The following is a 16,693-nucleotide window of genomic DNA, read 5'->3' on the forward strand; positions in this document are numbered from 1 at the left end:
TTTGGCTTTTAGCCTTCTTTTTTTGTTATGGTAGTATGTGGTTATTCTAATGTGCTTATATTGTGCTTCATTTCTTTTTACTTCCATTGTCTCCAAATGTATTAGATGTTGTGGCAATTCCATTATTAGTTGAATTTGTAATATGCAACATGTGTGGATCTTCATGTTTGGTGCTCTTCAGGTTATTGGTGGAAATTCTCTTATTTCACTCCATGTTGGATCAGACGTGATTGTACTAAATAAGCAACATGGGCAAAGTCGTTGATAAATAGTCATTGTATCTTGGTAGTGTTGGATCATAAATCTAGAGGTACCAATGATGAATCTTGAAGGTAATACTAGTAGGGGGTGTTGTTCTCATTGTGTTCTGTTTGAATAAAGTATCTATCTGAAATAAGGTCAAAATATTTAGTACCAACAACAATTACTTGCACAAGTTTATATAGATGAAAATTTAGGCTACATATCAAAAAATTTACCTCTAGGGTTGCAATTATAGAATTACTACAAAGTCTGCCATAATGTAGTTATGTATAGGATTATAGGAATGGGTTAATGTCCATAAAATTGTCATATCATATACTGTATATAATAGGGTAAAAATAATGATGTGACTTTATTTTTTGGTTGAAATTTAAAACGGTCAGTTACAAAAGTTTTGGTGTAAATGAGATTATGTACCTATTGCAATTATTCATTTCAATTTTCAAAATTTGGTTAGAATTATTTTTTTTTTAAACCCTTTATTCTAGTTAGAAAATATTCAGTATATAGAGAAAAGAACAGCATGAAAGTGTAATCAGGGATGTCTTAACCATATTAGGAGCCCTGTTCTAAACTTAAAAATTAGGCCCCGTTGTTTATTAGGTATAAATTCAATAATCATATTACAACATTTTTTTTTTTGACACAACATATTACGTATAACATTTTAAACAGTACATATCCCAATACAATTTCAAAAAAAAAAAAAAATTCTAACCATTTTTGTCGCAAATTCATCAACAAATCTACATATTGCACCTTTTCCAGATAATCATTTGGCAGCCATAATTAAAAATAAAACTACATTAATATTTAATAATTAAACAAACAATGCATCCAAAAAACTAATCTTTAACAATTAGGTTAATAATTGAAAGTGAAAAGAGGATGGAAACAACTTAATAAAAGTTTACCGCAACTCCAATGGCCGCAACTCACCGACTCATGGGAGTACCTAATCTACCCATTAGGCAATTACAATAATTTTCTTAGTTTCCAACTTTAAAAATCTCACATATTGGCAATAATAGCTAAATAACTCCTAGAAATTTTGAAATTCTATACATATTAGCCTTTGATATACGAATATCAAGGGTTTTATTTGGTGGAAAACGAAGTAATTAATTCCTCCATGGGAAGTAATACAGGAATTGATAGAGGAAGACAAAAAGTTTATTTGGAAAAATGAAGAATTTGGGGTAAAACAAGAAAATTAATGACTGAAGAAGGAAGGTTTTAGATTTTTTAAGCAAACTGAAAACATTTTACGAGGTAATTTGCTTGATTTGTGGGTGTAATTAAAACGGGAAGAAGAATGGCTGATGGAAAAGTTATTGACTTAATTCACGCTTGATTGAGCAGCAGCAATTTTTTTTTTTTTTTTTTTTTTTACACTTAGGGTTGGGCTCCATGTATAAATGGGCCCTCAACAATTCGGGGCCCTGTGCTAAAGGTCTGTTTGCAAAGGCCCTTAACCGGCCTTGAGTGTAATTAGCACCAAACAAAAATACTCGCCTACATAATTTTTTTTTTAAATTGAAAAATTGCTTTAAGCCACACACCATAAATAATTTACCTCTAAGGGTGGTTACACTTATAAAATTACAGCAATTGTCTAGGATGGAGTACTATATAAGAATGGGATAATGAACCATTTAGTTCAAATGTGAAGGGATGAAATAAGGGTGTCAATTTATTTGTCGGAATTAATTAAGTCATCGGTTACAAAATTTAAACAAAAATGAGCAATGTTACTAAGCTCAAATAATTAATTCAATCCACCAAATCAGCAAGAAATCTTTAATGATTTTTTAAACAAAATTGAGCAACGTTATTAAACTCAAATAATTAATTCAATCCACCAAATTAGCAATATATATATATATATATATAAACGGTGGTCTAGATATTTCTCGCTAAGAAGTGAAATACAAATCACACCCAGAAACCACCAATTTAGTTAGAAGTGGAATAAGACGATCAGTTGCCTAATTAAATTAGAGAATAATATTTGCTCTTATTAAAGATTGGAAATAAAAAAAATAAAAAAGTACAGTAAATCAAGCAAATTAATTAAATGGAAAAAAAAATTACTAAAACACTTAAGGTTATGGAGGTCGTTAAAAAGAAAACCTTTCAGTTCCATCTCCTTTACAATGGATTTGATGGAATCGGCGTAAATTGACGGCTTGTCGCAATCGTACTAAAATTCCCTCTTGTAGACGGTGAAGATGGTGACATGGAATAAGGTAACTGAGTTTAGCATCAGCTGGTGCCGCCATTGTTGAAGGTTTGATGGCGGAAGTACCCAAGTTAAGACATTAGAAGATGGTATCTCTGATCTTTGACAGAGATTTCATAAAAGATGGTGCTACTTTTTTTTTCTGTTATAATTCTCATCTTTTTACTCTTTGTTTGTGTCTTGTCTATTACTGTAATTTATTTGTCGTAGCAATTTATGTTTATGTTTATGTCTTTTCTTATTTTGCATCTAATTTCTTATGTTATCTCGTATTTTTTCAGTTTTTGGAGAGCTTTATTTACGGATCCACTTGATAATAGAGTCGGGCTTATTCATAAAGGGAGAAAGGTGATGAGAATCAAATATGGAGTATCATTCATGAAGTGCAAATCATGTATAAGAAAGATTGCCACATTAGATAACACAAAACACTAATGCCGATGGAATCAATTTATATTGGGGAAAGACGTGACACATAGAAAGTGAAAAAGTATTTAAAAAAAATGAAGAGAGAGAAAATTTTGTAGAAAAAAAGTAGTAACCAGGAAAATAACCAGTTACAAGTTTTGGTTATTGATTAAAATAATATTCACCTTTTGTCTTTGATTGCTGTCCTTAGTGATGTGACAAATGTATCTGGTAAGGTTTAAAAGAGAGATTGTGTCGTGGGGTTGTGTAAAAGTATGAGAGAGAAAATATATAACCAAAAAAATTGTAGTTAATTATTGTGATACATTGGTTATTAAATGGGTATAAGTGTGGTTATAAATAAGGTGGAAGATAGAGAAATTAATAAAATAAGTAATAACTACAATGGTTGTGGGCAACCATTGTGTTTGCTCTAAAATCTTATATACTTCTTCCGTTTTTATTTAGTTGCAACACACCCCTCTGGTACATATGTTAAGGAAGATATTAGACTATGTAAACGGATAAATTAATTTACAAAGTTTTAACATCTATAAGAAGAAAAGGATAAGTTGTTACGGTTTAAATTTCATAGCTTAATTCATTCGTTTACCTAGTTTAATCACCTCATCGATAAGTGTGATAACAAGCGTGTTGCAAGTATAAAAAAACAGAGAAAGTATAATTTAAGAGTCATTTTTCAACTTTTAACCACAACACTCCAAACTCTAAATCCTCAATTATGTTAACTTTACTTTTTTTTCCCTAAAAACCTATTAATTTCCATCATAACTTCCTATTCCATAACTTCTACTAAACAAATTCAACAACTTCCACTATCATATTTACACAAATAAATTAATAATATTATATGGGGTAGTAATAAAAAAACATTGATATATTTTATACGATTAATATATTCCGTGCTTACGCTCTAGTAATACAAGCTAAGTGTTCACATAAAAAATTAGAAAAAAAAAAGAAATTAACCTTTAAAAAAAATCAAGAGCAGTTTTTTTCAATAAATAAGTGGAGCAGTTATTATAGGGTAATTATGATAGATAGTTTTTTTTTTTTTTTTTTTTTTTTTTTTTTTATGGGTAGTTATGGTAGGATAGATTTTTTTTTTTAAAAAAATTAATTATTAAATATGAATAAATAATATTTTTTAAAAGTAAAATGGTATTTTAGAAAAAATTAAATTTATCGACGAAGAAATCCTTTCTCTTTTTATAGTAATATAGATTAATTTGAAAGCCCATGTCAAAATCACTGTCAATCCTAGTGAGTAGAAAAGAGCATTGGAATTTGGAAACCATAGAAGTGGATGATCACAGTCAAATTTACACCATTAACCTACCCCCACAAACAAATTCAGATTAACCCCTTCAATTTCCAAACTTGTTCTTCTTCAAACACTTTCCAAAATTTTACTCCACTCTCAACTCACCCGCCAAAATTCCATAACTTCTCAACTTTCCACTTTTTCTCTCTTTTCTGCTTTTCTGAAATGAATCGAAGTGGTGGGTGTTCTTCATCTTCAAGAGGTAGAGGTCGCCATTCATGGCGGAAAGTTACTGCCGATTCTTCTCCTGATTTTCATACCCCTGTAAAGCTTTCTCCTTTTTTCTCTCACTTTTTAGGGTTTTGCTTTATTTTTTAAATTGATTTTTGTTTTAGGGTTCTTTTTTTTTTTTTCTTTTTGTTTGGGTCCCTTGTAAATTATAATCGTTGCATGCTGCTATTATTTTGTCAAATTTAAATTTGTGATTCTTTTTTAGTAATTAAAGTAGGACAGTCAATGTAAATTGATTAATTACTCTCTTTTTTTTTCATGGATATTGTAATTTTAAATGCTTAAAATGATGGGTTTTTCCCTAAGTTTTCTCAATATTATTAATGATCTAGGTTTTGTTTGATACTGTTTAAAAGACAGATTCTTGAACTAAAGTATTGGGTTTTTCTTGTTTGTATACTGTTGGTGAACTATGCTTATGTTATGGACTGATGGAGCTTGCTCAAATGAATTTTTTAGTATTTGATTTATAAGGTCTTTGAAATATGGTCTAGGGAAAAGAGTATTTGGCTTTAATCAATCCATAATTATGATTTCGTGGCCGAAAATGTGGTGCTTCCTCTATTCCTAAATACACATGAAAGGGGTGGGTAATGTTGCAAGTCTTGCAATTGATTTGAATGAAGTGAATTTCTTCCTTAAAAAGAAGTGTTGCTGTTATTATTGAACAGACGAAGTTTATTTCATAGCCACAAACTTGCTTCATTTTGGTGATGAACTAATGATGTAAGTGAGAATAATGCAAAGAACCTTCATAGAAATGGTAGTATATTGGTACTGTATGGCATTATAGTTGTAACTAATTTCTGATTAAGTTTAAAACCCTATAGCCGGGAGCTTGATGACGGTTGATGAATTTATTTTACTTGTACTAGTTTTTCTTTTGTGAAGTTCTTGCTGTGCCTAAAACAAGCATAAGATTGTTGTATACTGCATTACTGGTTTGCCTGGTTTGGTTGATTTTCTTGCAGCACTGGTTATGTTTTCTGCTTTGGTGGTTTGCTTAAGATCAACTAAGGAGCCATATTGATACTGTTTTGCACTTACCATTACTTAGGTTCAAGCTGATGCGTCTTCTAATGAGCGCATGTCAGGTTCTCTGGATAGAAAACCACATAGCTCATGGCAAGTGAAAGGGCATAATTCAGATGGTGTTGTCTCACAAAAATATGAGAATGTGACTCCAGACCACCAGGGCCTGCAACAGGGCAGTTATATGTTCAGGGGTGGAGGTTCTTTAGATAGAAAACCACATGGCTCATGGCAAGTAAAAGGCCATAGTTTGGACAGTGTTGTTTCACGAGATAATGATAACATGACTCCTGCAGGAGGCCAGCAACAGGGAAGTTCTTCTGTAGGGAGAAGTTATATTCGTGGTGGTAGACAAAAGCAATGGATAGCCTCCTCCAGGGCTAGCAATACTGCTGATTCTAGCCACGATAAATATCTAGGGCATCACCCTGTTAAAGCAAAAGTTCCAATAAACCTTGATCGCTCATTCATGGAAAGTGTTGACAATCTTGCCGATGTGTCTCGCCTTTCATTGGAATCAGATGTGGAAGTTAACCATTGTTCTGGGGCTGAACCTCTTAAAAGTACTGAGAATGAATTTGGCCATGAAAATAATGAAAGCTCTGATTGTGCTACTCCAATTAGAGTTTTTGATATATGCCTTCCAAAATCAGGTTCCATGATCATACTGAAGCCATCCTTGTTAGCAAAGAATAGAGAAAAGCGAAATGAGATGAAACACTCTGTTGGGGGGCCTCAAGGAATTATTTTGAGATCTGGAATGGTTCTACTAAAGGGCTACTTTTCAACCTCCGAACAGGTGCCACTTGTTTTTAGCTTCCTTTGTTTTTATTGTCACATTAGATGAGATGAAACACTCCATATTTTGAAATTTGGGAATTCTATTTTTCATTGGAAGGTAAATATATCATGCCACCTAATGCTGCTAACCTGTTTATTTATAAGAATGTGCAATCATGTTTATGTGACAAGCCTAATGGTGGCCAATAAGATCAGAACCGTTTGAATGATCAGTAGGGTAGTATTGTACCATGGCTTTAATTAAATTGTCACTATTATTCCTAAGGTTAAAATTTTACTCTTCCTGGTCATCAAAAATAATAAATTGTTACTCTTCCAATTTACAATGAGGTCAAATTACTTCTTTTTGTTGTGTTACAAACACACACTTCTCAATATTCCTTTCTTATGGAGGAGAGGAACTTCTGATGCAGAATTTGCTCCACATCTTTTTTAAACTTTAGCTTAATACAAGGAATTAAATATATTGACATGGGTAAATCCTGTATTGTGTAGGCAAACATTTTAAAGAAATGTCGTGACCATGGAATGGGCCCTGCAGGTTTCTATGAGCCTCGTTTTCGTGAGGGAGGGAAGTTGCATCTGAGGATGATGTGTTTTGGTCAGTTTTGGGATCCTGAGGCCAACAAATATGTAAAAAATCGGCCAATTGATCAAGCAAAACCACCGTCACTTCCACAGGAATTTCTAATGTTAGTTGAAAGAGCCATCAAGGACTCTCACTCTCTTATAGCTAAACAGTCTGGGGCAAATAATGTAGAAGACATTCTTCCCCCAGTCAAGCCAGATATCTGCCTTGTAAATTATTATACACAAACTGGACGGCTTGGTTTACATCAGGTTCGTAATTCTGAAGTTTTATCTGATTTTTCTTGTATTGAAATTACATGGTTTAGCTTTCTGTGTGACAACCAACACTTTCATGTTGAAGAAACATTTGGACAGCTCTTCTATAATATCTATTAGAAATTGTCTTACTGTTGCTGTAACCTTTTTTGTTTGCTTGCTTGTTTGTTTGCTGTCAAATGGAATCTTGTTAATTCTTAGAAACAAGTAAATGATCTCCAAAATTGAAGTTAATGGGTATTGTATCACACAATAAAGAACATCTTTTGAAGTTTGGTAAAAAAAACTCTAGCTTCTTTACTCAAAGTCTCTAATAAGTAATGACCACCTAATCTCCCAAAAGCTAGAATAAAATTAGAAAACTGGTGTTTGCTGACTTGCTTTATGCTCTATAGCCTCTATACTACAGGGCCAAAGCGTCTGTCAGCTTAATAAGTTAAGCAACTAACACCTTAATAGGTGAAGAGTAGGTTGCCTATCTGGCAATTAACCTGGCTTTTTTGTTCTACAATTATACGATTCTATAGTCTATAATGTCAAGCAAAGTGAAGCTCTAGGACCTCATTGCCTTGATTGATACATTCATCTGCTTGTTTCAGGACAAGGATGAGAGTCGAGAGAGTCTTGGGAAAGGAATACCTATTGTGTCTTTCTCCATTGGTGACTCTGCAGAATTTTTATATGGTGATCAGGCAGATGCTGAAAAGGCTGATAAGATCAAATTAGAATCTGGAGATGTTCTAATATTTGGAGGTAAATCAAGACATATTTTCCATGGTGTCTCTGCAATTCTGCCAGGTACTGCCCCACCATCTCTGCTTCAAGAAACTAATTTTCGCCCTGGTCGTCTGAATCTTACTTTCAGACAGCATCTATAATCTGCTCTTTTTTATTTTGGCCCAGAAAAGAGGGGGAGAGGGGTTGATATATCATTATATTGTAGTACTTGTGTTTTTAATATGGTGATGGTAGTATGTCACGGGATTTGGCCTACAGCCCTGTGTCAAGGAACTCTCAACATTGTTCAGAGTGGAGAAGAAAAGGGAACCCCCCCCCCCCCCCCCCCCCCCACCCTCTCTTCCCCTCTATATTGTAGCACTTTTCTTTTTTTCGTTTTTGTAAATGGTGATGGTTTGAATGCTAATAGACTAGCCATGTCTTCAATACAAAAAGCCGAAGGAGAGAGACACGCCATTCTTTATCCTTCCATGGAAATAGTAGAAACAGAGGATTTTCACTGATAATGGAATGCATCCTTTAATGGAAACTTCAGATTTGTTTTAATATTTTCATATTTGCACATAATTTCTCTCTATCTTTCTCCCTACCACATTGGTACTTATTATTATTATTATTATTATTTATTTATTTATTTATTTATTTTTATTTTTTTATTTTTTATGTTACTCCGTATTATTATCTCTATTTCTCATTATCATCAAATGAAAATAACGTATCAAGAATGGAGAACCTAATATACAAAGCATATTTTTTTGAATGGGAATATGTTTTTATTTAAATGGAAAGAAAGCCTAATTATTGAGCATTTATATTGTAACTTTGGAAGTAAATCATCTCCTCAAAAAAAATTATTGATAGTAAATCAATTTTATGATATATGTTTCCTTAGACATGAAATTATGCAAAGATAGATATCTGAAAGATTTGTGAATGCCTTTATTGATATTGATATGGATTCTGTTTTCTTGTTACCTATGCATAGAACTGATAGAAGAGTAACTTCAAAAGAAAAACATTCTACCACACAAAAAATGATGCTCAAAATTTTGTTTCTAATTTGCATTTTTTTACAAAAAAATGTATTAGCTTTAAAATACAATGATATTGACTTTCTTGATTGCCTTGCTTTTCATTCAAATACCTCAAATTTGATCACAAAAGTTGTATATACTCCACAAAATGCTTCATATCAATTTGTTCTGAATGCAAATGTTAGAAACCTTAGGTTCAATACATCCTCTGCCCCGAAACCTCTAGCCATTGTCACGGCCTTGGACAAATCCCATGTCCAAGCAACTATTTTGTGTGCTAAGGCACATGGCCTAGAGATGAGAATCCGAAGTGGAGGCCATGATTATGAAGGCCTCTCCTATAGATCCCCGAACCCATTTATAGTACTCGATCTTTTCAACCTTCGATCAATTGATATTGATCTAGGGAGTGACACTGCTTGGGTTCAAGCAGGGGCTACACTTGGTGAACTTTACTACAGCATAGCAAAGTGGGCTACACTTGGTGAACTTTACTACAGCATAGCAAAGTTAAGCAATACGAGTGCCTTCCCTGGAGGTGTGTGCACATCTGTTGCAGTGGGTGGCCATTTCTCTGGAGGTGGCTATGGTAATATGCTTAGGAAATTCGGGTTGACAGTTGATAACATCATCGATGCAGAAATAGTGGATGTTAACGGTGTAATTCTTAACCGGGAAACAATGGGGGAAGACCTGTTTTGGGCTATTAGAGGTGGTGGGGCTGGTAGTTTTTGTGTTGTATTAGCATGGAAGATTAGATTAGTCCAAGTTCCAGAGATAGTAACCACCTTTGTTGTAGTAAAGACCTTAGAGGAAGGGGGAGGCGACGTTTTCGATCAATGGCAGCATGTTGCACACAATTTAGATCCAAACTTGTTTATAAGAACTGAAGCTATTTACAACCGGTCACATAGAAGTGAAAGCACAAACAAGACGTTGCAACTTTCGTTCTTAGGAATGTACCTAGGACGGTCCAACGACCTTATTAAGCTCGTAAGTAAGGATTTTCCTCTGCTAGGCTTAAAGAAAGACGATTGCAGTGAGATGAGTTGGGTGGAATCAACTATAAACTACTACGGTTTGCCTATGAATTCTTCCCTAGAGATTTTGCTAGATCGAGTGCCACCACTAGGTTTGACGTATGATAAGCACAAGTCGGATTATGTAAAAGAGCCAATTCCTAAGGCAGGATTAGATAAATTATGGGAAAAGATAGTTGAAGTAGAGCATGTAAAATTGCAAATAAATCCTTATGGTGGTAAAATGAGCCAATTTTCAGAGACCGCGACACCCTTTCCTCACAGGAAAGGAAATCTCTTAAAGATCCAATATCTTTCTTACTGGAAACATAACACAAGAGAGATTACTCGTCGATACATTGAAGGAACGAATGAGGTATACAGGTTTATGACTCCTTATGTATCGAAGAACCCGAGGGAGGCCTTTCTTAACTACAGGGATATTGATATTGGAAATAATGCAAACAATAGCTTAGCTTTTGCTACTGCATACTTTAAAGGAAACCTCCGGCGATTGTTGAGAGTAAAGGCTAAGGTTGATCCTGGCAACTTCTTTAGGTACGAGCAAAGTATTCCTGTTTTGGCTAGCTACAAACACACAAGTTGATCAATACATCAGTTCAATGTAACACAGTGAGATTGTTGTTTGTATTTCATAGTTGTTTCACAAATCAGAGAAATGGAATAATATTATCAATTAATTATCGATATGCTATTGATTATACAGAAACAAAATACACTATCTTAAGCTTAAGCAGAAACAATGACAATTTTCGACTTATATCTTCACTAATCAAAAGTAATGAATAAAAGACTGGGCTTTTCATTACATATTTATTCATTCCTTATAATTCATTACATATTTATTCATTCCTTATAATAAGATCATAAATTATTTGATTCTCATAAATATATATGTACATATCTTGAATTCTTGACAACTGTTAATGAATGAAAAAGCCTAGTCTTTGCATTGGCAGCCAAACTTCAACAGTAATTACAAATTACACCAAAAAAATTTCCTTAATTAATTGGTAGCTCCAACTTAAAAACAACTAAACAAATTAAACACACCTAAGTCAAACCCAACAAATACCCATCATCAATTGATTAAGCATCACTATCAAACCACCGTCTAATTTACATTAATCATGTTAACAAGTAAACTAACATTATTAGTATTAATTTTTTGTTACAAACTCTTACCAATTTTTTTTAATTTTATTCATGTTACTATCATAATACTACATATAAATATACACATAATTTCATGCACAAACTATACTCATCTCATCAAACATTCTTTTCCTCTTCCAAATCTACAAAACTTTATTACAAAAGCTGAAGAAAAGAAGGCAATCTAGCTTTTAAAAGAGAGTAAGTTAGCCATGCTGGAGAAGCAGGGCACATGCTTGATATATACTACTAGAATACTCCCTTGGTCCGGAATTATGTATTACGTCAATATTGTAGTTTGAACTAGTAATGTGAAAGTAAATCCGGAAGGAGGTAGTGTTGTATGTGTAGGCTTGTGTCCTGTCTCTCCATCTTGGTAACTTGCCCTTCATAACCTTCAAGTTAAGGCCACTCATTTCAACGTGGAAAGGTGTCGAAATCAGCAGCTCTGCACTCATTTGATGATGCTTCACAGTCTGAATGAAAGAAGTGGGGAGAAGGAGAACAAGAAATTGTTAGTAAGGTTTACAAAATGCATGTCCTGACTCCTGACGTGCTGAGCATTTTGGATCCTTTAACTTGCAGACTTGCAGTACACAATGTTGCATTTTTGGTCAGCTAATTTCAACATCATATAGTATTATATTTATCCTGCTTAAGTTGACTAGTAGTACTATATTATGATTTATTTTTCTTTCAGGCTTGATTATGAATTTATTATTCCATCTGTTATTTTAAGGTCTAGCTTGTGACAAGTTTAGAATGAAGTAATCTGTTTCAATCAGTAAATATCAGTTTTAATCATTAAAATATGTTTTTTTTTACATATGACATAAACACTAGTTGATCAGAATAATATAATTTTGATTAACATTTTCAATTAGTAATAAACAACTTGTATTAGTTAGTTTAGGTGAAGATGAACGTATTTCATTGGTGCTTAATCAACCGGAATAGCCTTCCACTGGCCATCTTTGTATTATCAATAAATAAATTATTTACAGAATTTGCATCATCAGAAATTGTATGTATATTCCCCAAGGAAACAGATTGAATTTCAGAATAAATCAATATCATAAATTAGATAAATTATATCAACCAAAAAACTAGTGTAATTTACAAATCTTGATCTTGTATTACAGTCATTTACGATCTGATCTGCTGTCGAGTGCTGATGCAGCAGAGTCTATATGGACAAGCAAGCACGCGTAAACTTTCTTCTTAAGCTTATCAATTCTTTCTGAAACACCATCATCATTATTTTTAGCATTACTCGTGCTTCCTTTCAATTTGTCCAACCATTCATTGGCTTGCTTAAGTTGTGACAATGTCACTGCAATATGATTATTAGGTTCTAATGATCTCCTCCCAATGCTATGTTTAATGTTTTTCTTCTCCACTCGAAAACCACTATCTAGTGCTGCATCCAAGAACTTCAAGAACCATGATCGCGATTCTTTCAATAACATGTCTTTGACCTCATTTATGTCACTCATTCCGTGTCCTTTAGACCATTCGAACTTATCACCCATGCTTAATTCAGGTGCCGGCTTTAAAGATTTCATGTTGTTTTTCTCATCACGGGACAGTGATGGTGCTGTGCTAGGCTTATCATTGCCTTCTGATGGTGAATTGTTTTGTAATATCAGGAGTTTATCCTTTGAAGAGCCTGGTTGATCTATGACTTGTTGTAGCGCGAAGAACTTTGCAAGAGAGACGTGAGGATTTGAAGGTGAAGCAGAGGAACATAGATCAGCAAACATGCTGAGTGAAAAAGAATGAGTGTTAATTTAAACTGCAGGAACAGAACTTATGCCAAATTTTCAAGTACTGGTTAATTATGATCAACTTACTCTATACACTTGACCAGAATTGCAGCTGCCGTCGCTTCTTTCTGAGCTTCTGCTGCAATTATGGATGCTAAGTCTCTTCTCTTAAGCATTACCTTGATTATAAATATCAAACAACCATACAAAAATATGATAAGCTATTTAAAAAAAACTCTATATATTTTTTTATTCTAAGGAAATGAGGAACATTCAACAAAAATGAGTACCTTTCCTGGCTTCAAAAGACTGGCAGGAAGAGCATTCCAAGGGGATGTCTGCTGATCTGAAGTTTTAGTCTTGTCCTTGCCATTTGTCGAGTAATTTAAATTGACGTTTTCTTGTTTGGTCACGCTTTTTCTAGGGGCAACCTTAAGAGATTGAGATTGTAAGGTGTCTCTAGCAGAGTCAACCTTTACTTCATGAGTCTCTGGACGTGTTCGAGTTGGAGTCATTGGACGAGGGCGAGAGGGAACTGCAGGACGTAGACGGGAAGGTGTCGTGGGACGAGCTCGTGAGGGAGTGACTGGACGACTATTACATGGAGTAGCAGGGAGACTCTGCCACTATAATAATCATCAAATATCAGCATAATAGTTAAAAAAAAAAAAAAAAACAGAATTTTTAAAGATTGTTCTTTTTGCCTAAACAAGCCCGTGACTGAACTTATTAACCTGTATGTGAACTTTATTTTTAAAGTTGAAAAGAATGAAGCCTTAATATCATATATATGACAAGCAAAATTTGCCTAAAACAAATTTATCATGTAGAATCACTGCTACTAATTCGTACCTGACCTTTAGGCTCATGTAGCTTAGATTTCGAGACAACAGTCTTACCACCTCCAATACTGTCATTATCACTGCTCTTCATAGTGATAGAATCACTGCTACTAATTCTATGATGAGTTGATATCACGCCCTCCATATAGCGCGATGAAACCACAGACTTCTCTTCTTTAATCACAAACTTATGCAGTCTCGAGCTCCTAACCTTCTTCTCTGGTGTCTTGCTAGCCACATTTCCATTGCTAAAGCTACGAGAATCAACACGAACAGGACCTTCAGACGGGTCTAAAATCTGCATCAAGTCCTTAGGATTACCAATAAAAGGATTTCTGCCAGGAAGAGGCCTGATTCCGACTACAGTAGGGACCGGAGTTCCAGCCTCTAAGCGATCAACATAGAAAAACTGGCCTAATTGCAATTTGTTGTTTAAAATGAGCTCGACGTCTTCCTTGGACAAGGACACGTACGTGGAGTGTGAAGAGTCGGAAACCTTAAGGAAGAAGCCGTGATCAGGCCATAATTCTCCTCCACTTAAGGCCGGAACAATGCTGATCACTTGTAAGAGGACTGATCGATACTCCCCTCGAACTTTTACTTTGGAATCTATGCTCTGAAGTAGCTTGAGTAGCACCCCAGGTATTAGGGATGCCATTTTGATGGCCTTTAACTCTGCTTTGTATGAACTATTTTGACTTTCATACAAAACTTGATTAAAATCAGATTTATCTAGTCTTGCTCTTTTCGTTTGGCAGGTACTTTGATATAAACACGACAAAATGTTACAAGCTTACAACCCACAAGCCTGATCAAAATTCGGTTAAAGTTTTAGGGTCTTGAACACGATTTTTGGACCTAAAATAACACAATAAAAAACATTATGATCCAATAAGCAATTCATATGAAACTCGGATATATATTAAACTTATAATCAAGATCCAATTAGACAAGCCTAGGTGAAAGTCAATGGATTATAGATTGGTCTTTAAATTCTTTCACTTTGTCAACTTAGTCATAACAATATATATAGCCATTATAGATTAACATCAGAGCATAGAAGTTTAAGGGTTCCTAGAGTTATGCACGCGATTCTTACAAACATTAGACCAAAAAATAACAACGTTTAACACTAATATTATTAAAATAAAAAAGTTCTAAAAAGGTAAAAACAGTAACAATACAACAAGTTTTTTAACAAAATAAATTGAAACAAGAACACATATATTAACAGAGAAAATAAATTGTATAAAGAGAAATAGCAGAAAATTAAAATTACCTGGAATGTAAAGCAGAATCAAGGGAGAGAAGTACGACGAACTCAGATGAACAATCGATCAACTAACAAAGAACAACTCCAAAAAAACAATATCTATGTAGGTTGAATTTGTGTAAAAATGAAGCAGATTGTTTCTGTTGTAAGAAATTGATGATGAAGAAGAAGTCTTTTTTTTTTTTTTTTTTTTTTTTTTTTGAGTTAGCTTTGCATGCCAGGCACGTAACTATCTACCTCTCTTAGTTTTCAAGTCATGAATTGAAGAACCAATTAAACTTACACTATTCTTTATTCCTCATGAAACCAATCATAATACAAGGGACCATGTCACATATTATTTGGACCCGCTTTAATTGTTATTATTATTATAAAGAGTATGAAATTATATAATATGATTACTAAATTCTAATTTGATATGGGTCCCTTTCAGGTAAAATTCTCTTTTCAGGAAGAGCAAATGAACTTATAGCAAAAGGTAATATGTCATTAAAAAAAAAAAAATGATTTTTATTAGCTACTTTATTATGAAAGAAAGAAAGGGATGTTAAATCTTAAAATAAACAATTATCCAAAAACATAAAATGTTGGTGGAAGATCATGCAAGCATATAAGGATAAAGTCTAACTTTAATGTAAGAATGAATCAAACGTGTGACAGATTAACATACATGGGGAATGTTTGAAAAGGTCTTTTATTTTAATACAGAAAATATAAAAAGTACTAGGTCAAATTATTCAATTATTAGCTAATTAAACATGTTTTCCACTCATGATTTCAGATTACGTAGCAGAATACTTGATCAACAAACCAAAAAATCCTGCTGAATTCAAGTACAGTGTTGATATGCTGGATTATTGGACACCATTTGACTACATTTGAAGTAAAGGATCAATATATCTTATACTTTTCCCTACTTTTAAAACAATTGTCTTGGTTTTCTTAGCTTTTTTCATTTAGTTTGGTACAGCCAAAAATTAGGGAATAATTTGGTTTAAATATTTCTCATAATTTATTTATTTTGCTTTAATACATAAACTTATTTTTTGATGGAAAGCAATGAAATTATGAAAAAATTTATATACACCCGGGTGTAAGATTATATTTGTTCATTTGATAATACAAATTTTAATTCAATAAGAAATAATCATCAAAATGACCTAAAACGAGCATTGAGTACACTTTTCATCCAGAGATGTATAAAATTAACTGCAAAACTAAACTTGTTATAATTGAATAAACTTCTTAGAACCTGAATAATAATTTTTTTTAGAGTAATACTTAGTATATAAAAATTAAAATAAAAATTATAAGCTTCAGGTTCTCCAAGGCAAGCACCATCTTTCTTAAATCTTACCATTGGAGTTATTCTAATTACTGTATTAATTTCCTCAAATAAAAAATTAAAATAAAAATAAATTAAAAAAAAAAATTATATATATATATATATATATATATATATATATATATATATATATTAATTTACAGTTTGTGATGATAAACACAAATAAGCTTAACAACATGCCCGTCTAGCTCAGTTGGTAGAGCGCAAGGCTCTTAACCTTGTGGTCGTGGGTTCGAGCCCCACGGTGGGCGTTTATCATTTTTATGCAATGCTTTTTTAAACTCTTTCTCTTAAGATACAAAAACAATCGACGCAATAACTTACACATATT

At 33.3% G+C, this 16,693-nt stretch overlaps 2 protein-coding genes, 1 non-coding gene and 1 pseudogene across 3 annotated transcripts; 3 read left to right on the plus strand and 1 right to left on the minus strand.

Moving 5' to 3' along the window:
* Positions 1-3,986: 3,986 nt before the first annotated feature.
* Positions 3,987-8,720, plus strand: LOC145571797 (uncharacterized). Its single transcript, XM_081630836.1, has 4 exons — positions 3,987-4,523; positions 5,548-6,321; positions 6,819-7,163; positions 7,769-8,720. Exons 1-4 carry the CDS (start codon positions 4,242-4,244, stop codon positions 8,045-8,047), a joined length of 1,680 nt encoding a protein of 559 aa, XP_081486962.1. The 5' UTR covers positions 3,987-4,241; the 3' UTR covers positions 8,048-8,720.
* Positions 8,721-8,860: 140 nt separating this feature from the next.
* On the plus strand, positions 8,861-10,567 carry LOC145570736 (berberine bridge enzyme-like 8 pseudogene; annotated as a pseudogene).
* A 1,682-nt stretch (positions 10,568-12,249) lies between these two features.
* On the minus strand, positions 12,250-15,167 carry LOC145571798 (protein CORTICAL MICROTUBULE DISORDERING 1-like). The gene is made up of 5 exons (XM_081630837.1): positions 15,024-15,167; positions 13,755-14,602; positions 13,193-13,528; positions 12,990-13,081; positions 12,250-12,900 (listed from the first exon to the last, which is right to left on the minus strand). The coding sequence occupies exons 2-5, from the start codon at positions 14,400-14,402 to the stop codon at positions 12,279-12,281; spliced, it is 1,698 nt and encodes a 565-aa protein (XP_081486963.1). The 5' UTR covers positions 14,403-14,602; positions 15,024-15,167; the 3' UTR covers positions 12,250-12,278.
* A 1,373-nt stretch (positions 15,168-16,540) lies between these two features.
* Positions 16,541-16,613, plus strand: TRNAK-CUU (transfer RNA lysine (anticodon CUU)). The gene has a single exon. It is a non-coding gene; the product is annotated as a tRNA-Lys (tRNA).
* The last annotated feature ends 80 nt before the right edge of the window (positions 16,614-16,693 follow it).

Source organism: Chenopodium album, chromosome 12 (assembly GCF_948465745.1).
Source record: "Chenopodium album chromosome 12, dcCheAlbu1.1, whole genome shotgun sequence".
Classification (NCBI taxonomy): domain Eukaryota; kingdom Viridiplantae; phylum Streptophyta; class Magnoliopsida; order Caryophyllales; family Amaranthaceae; genus Chenopodium; species Chenopodium album.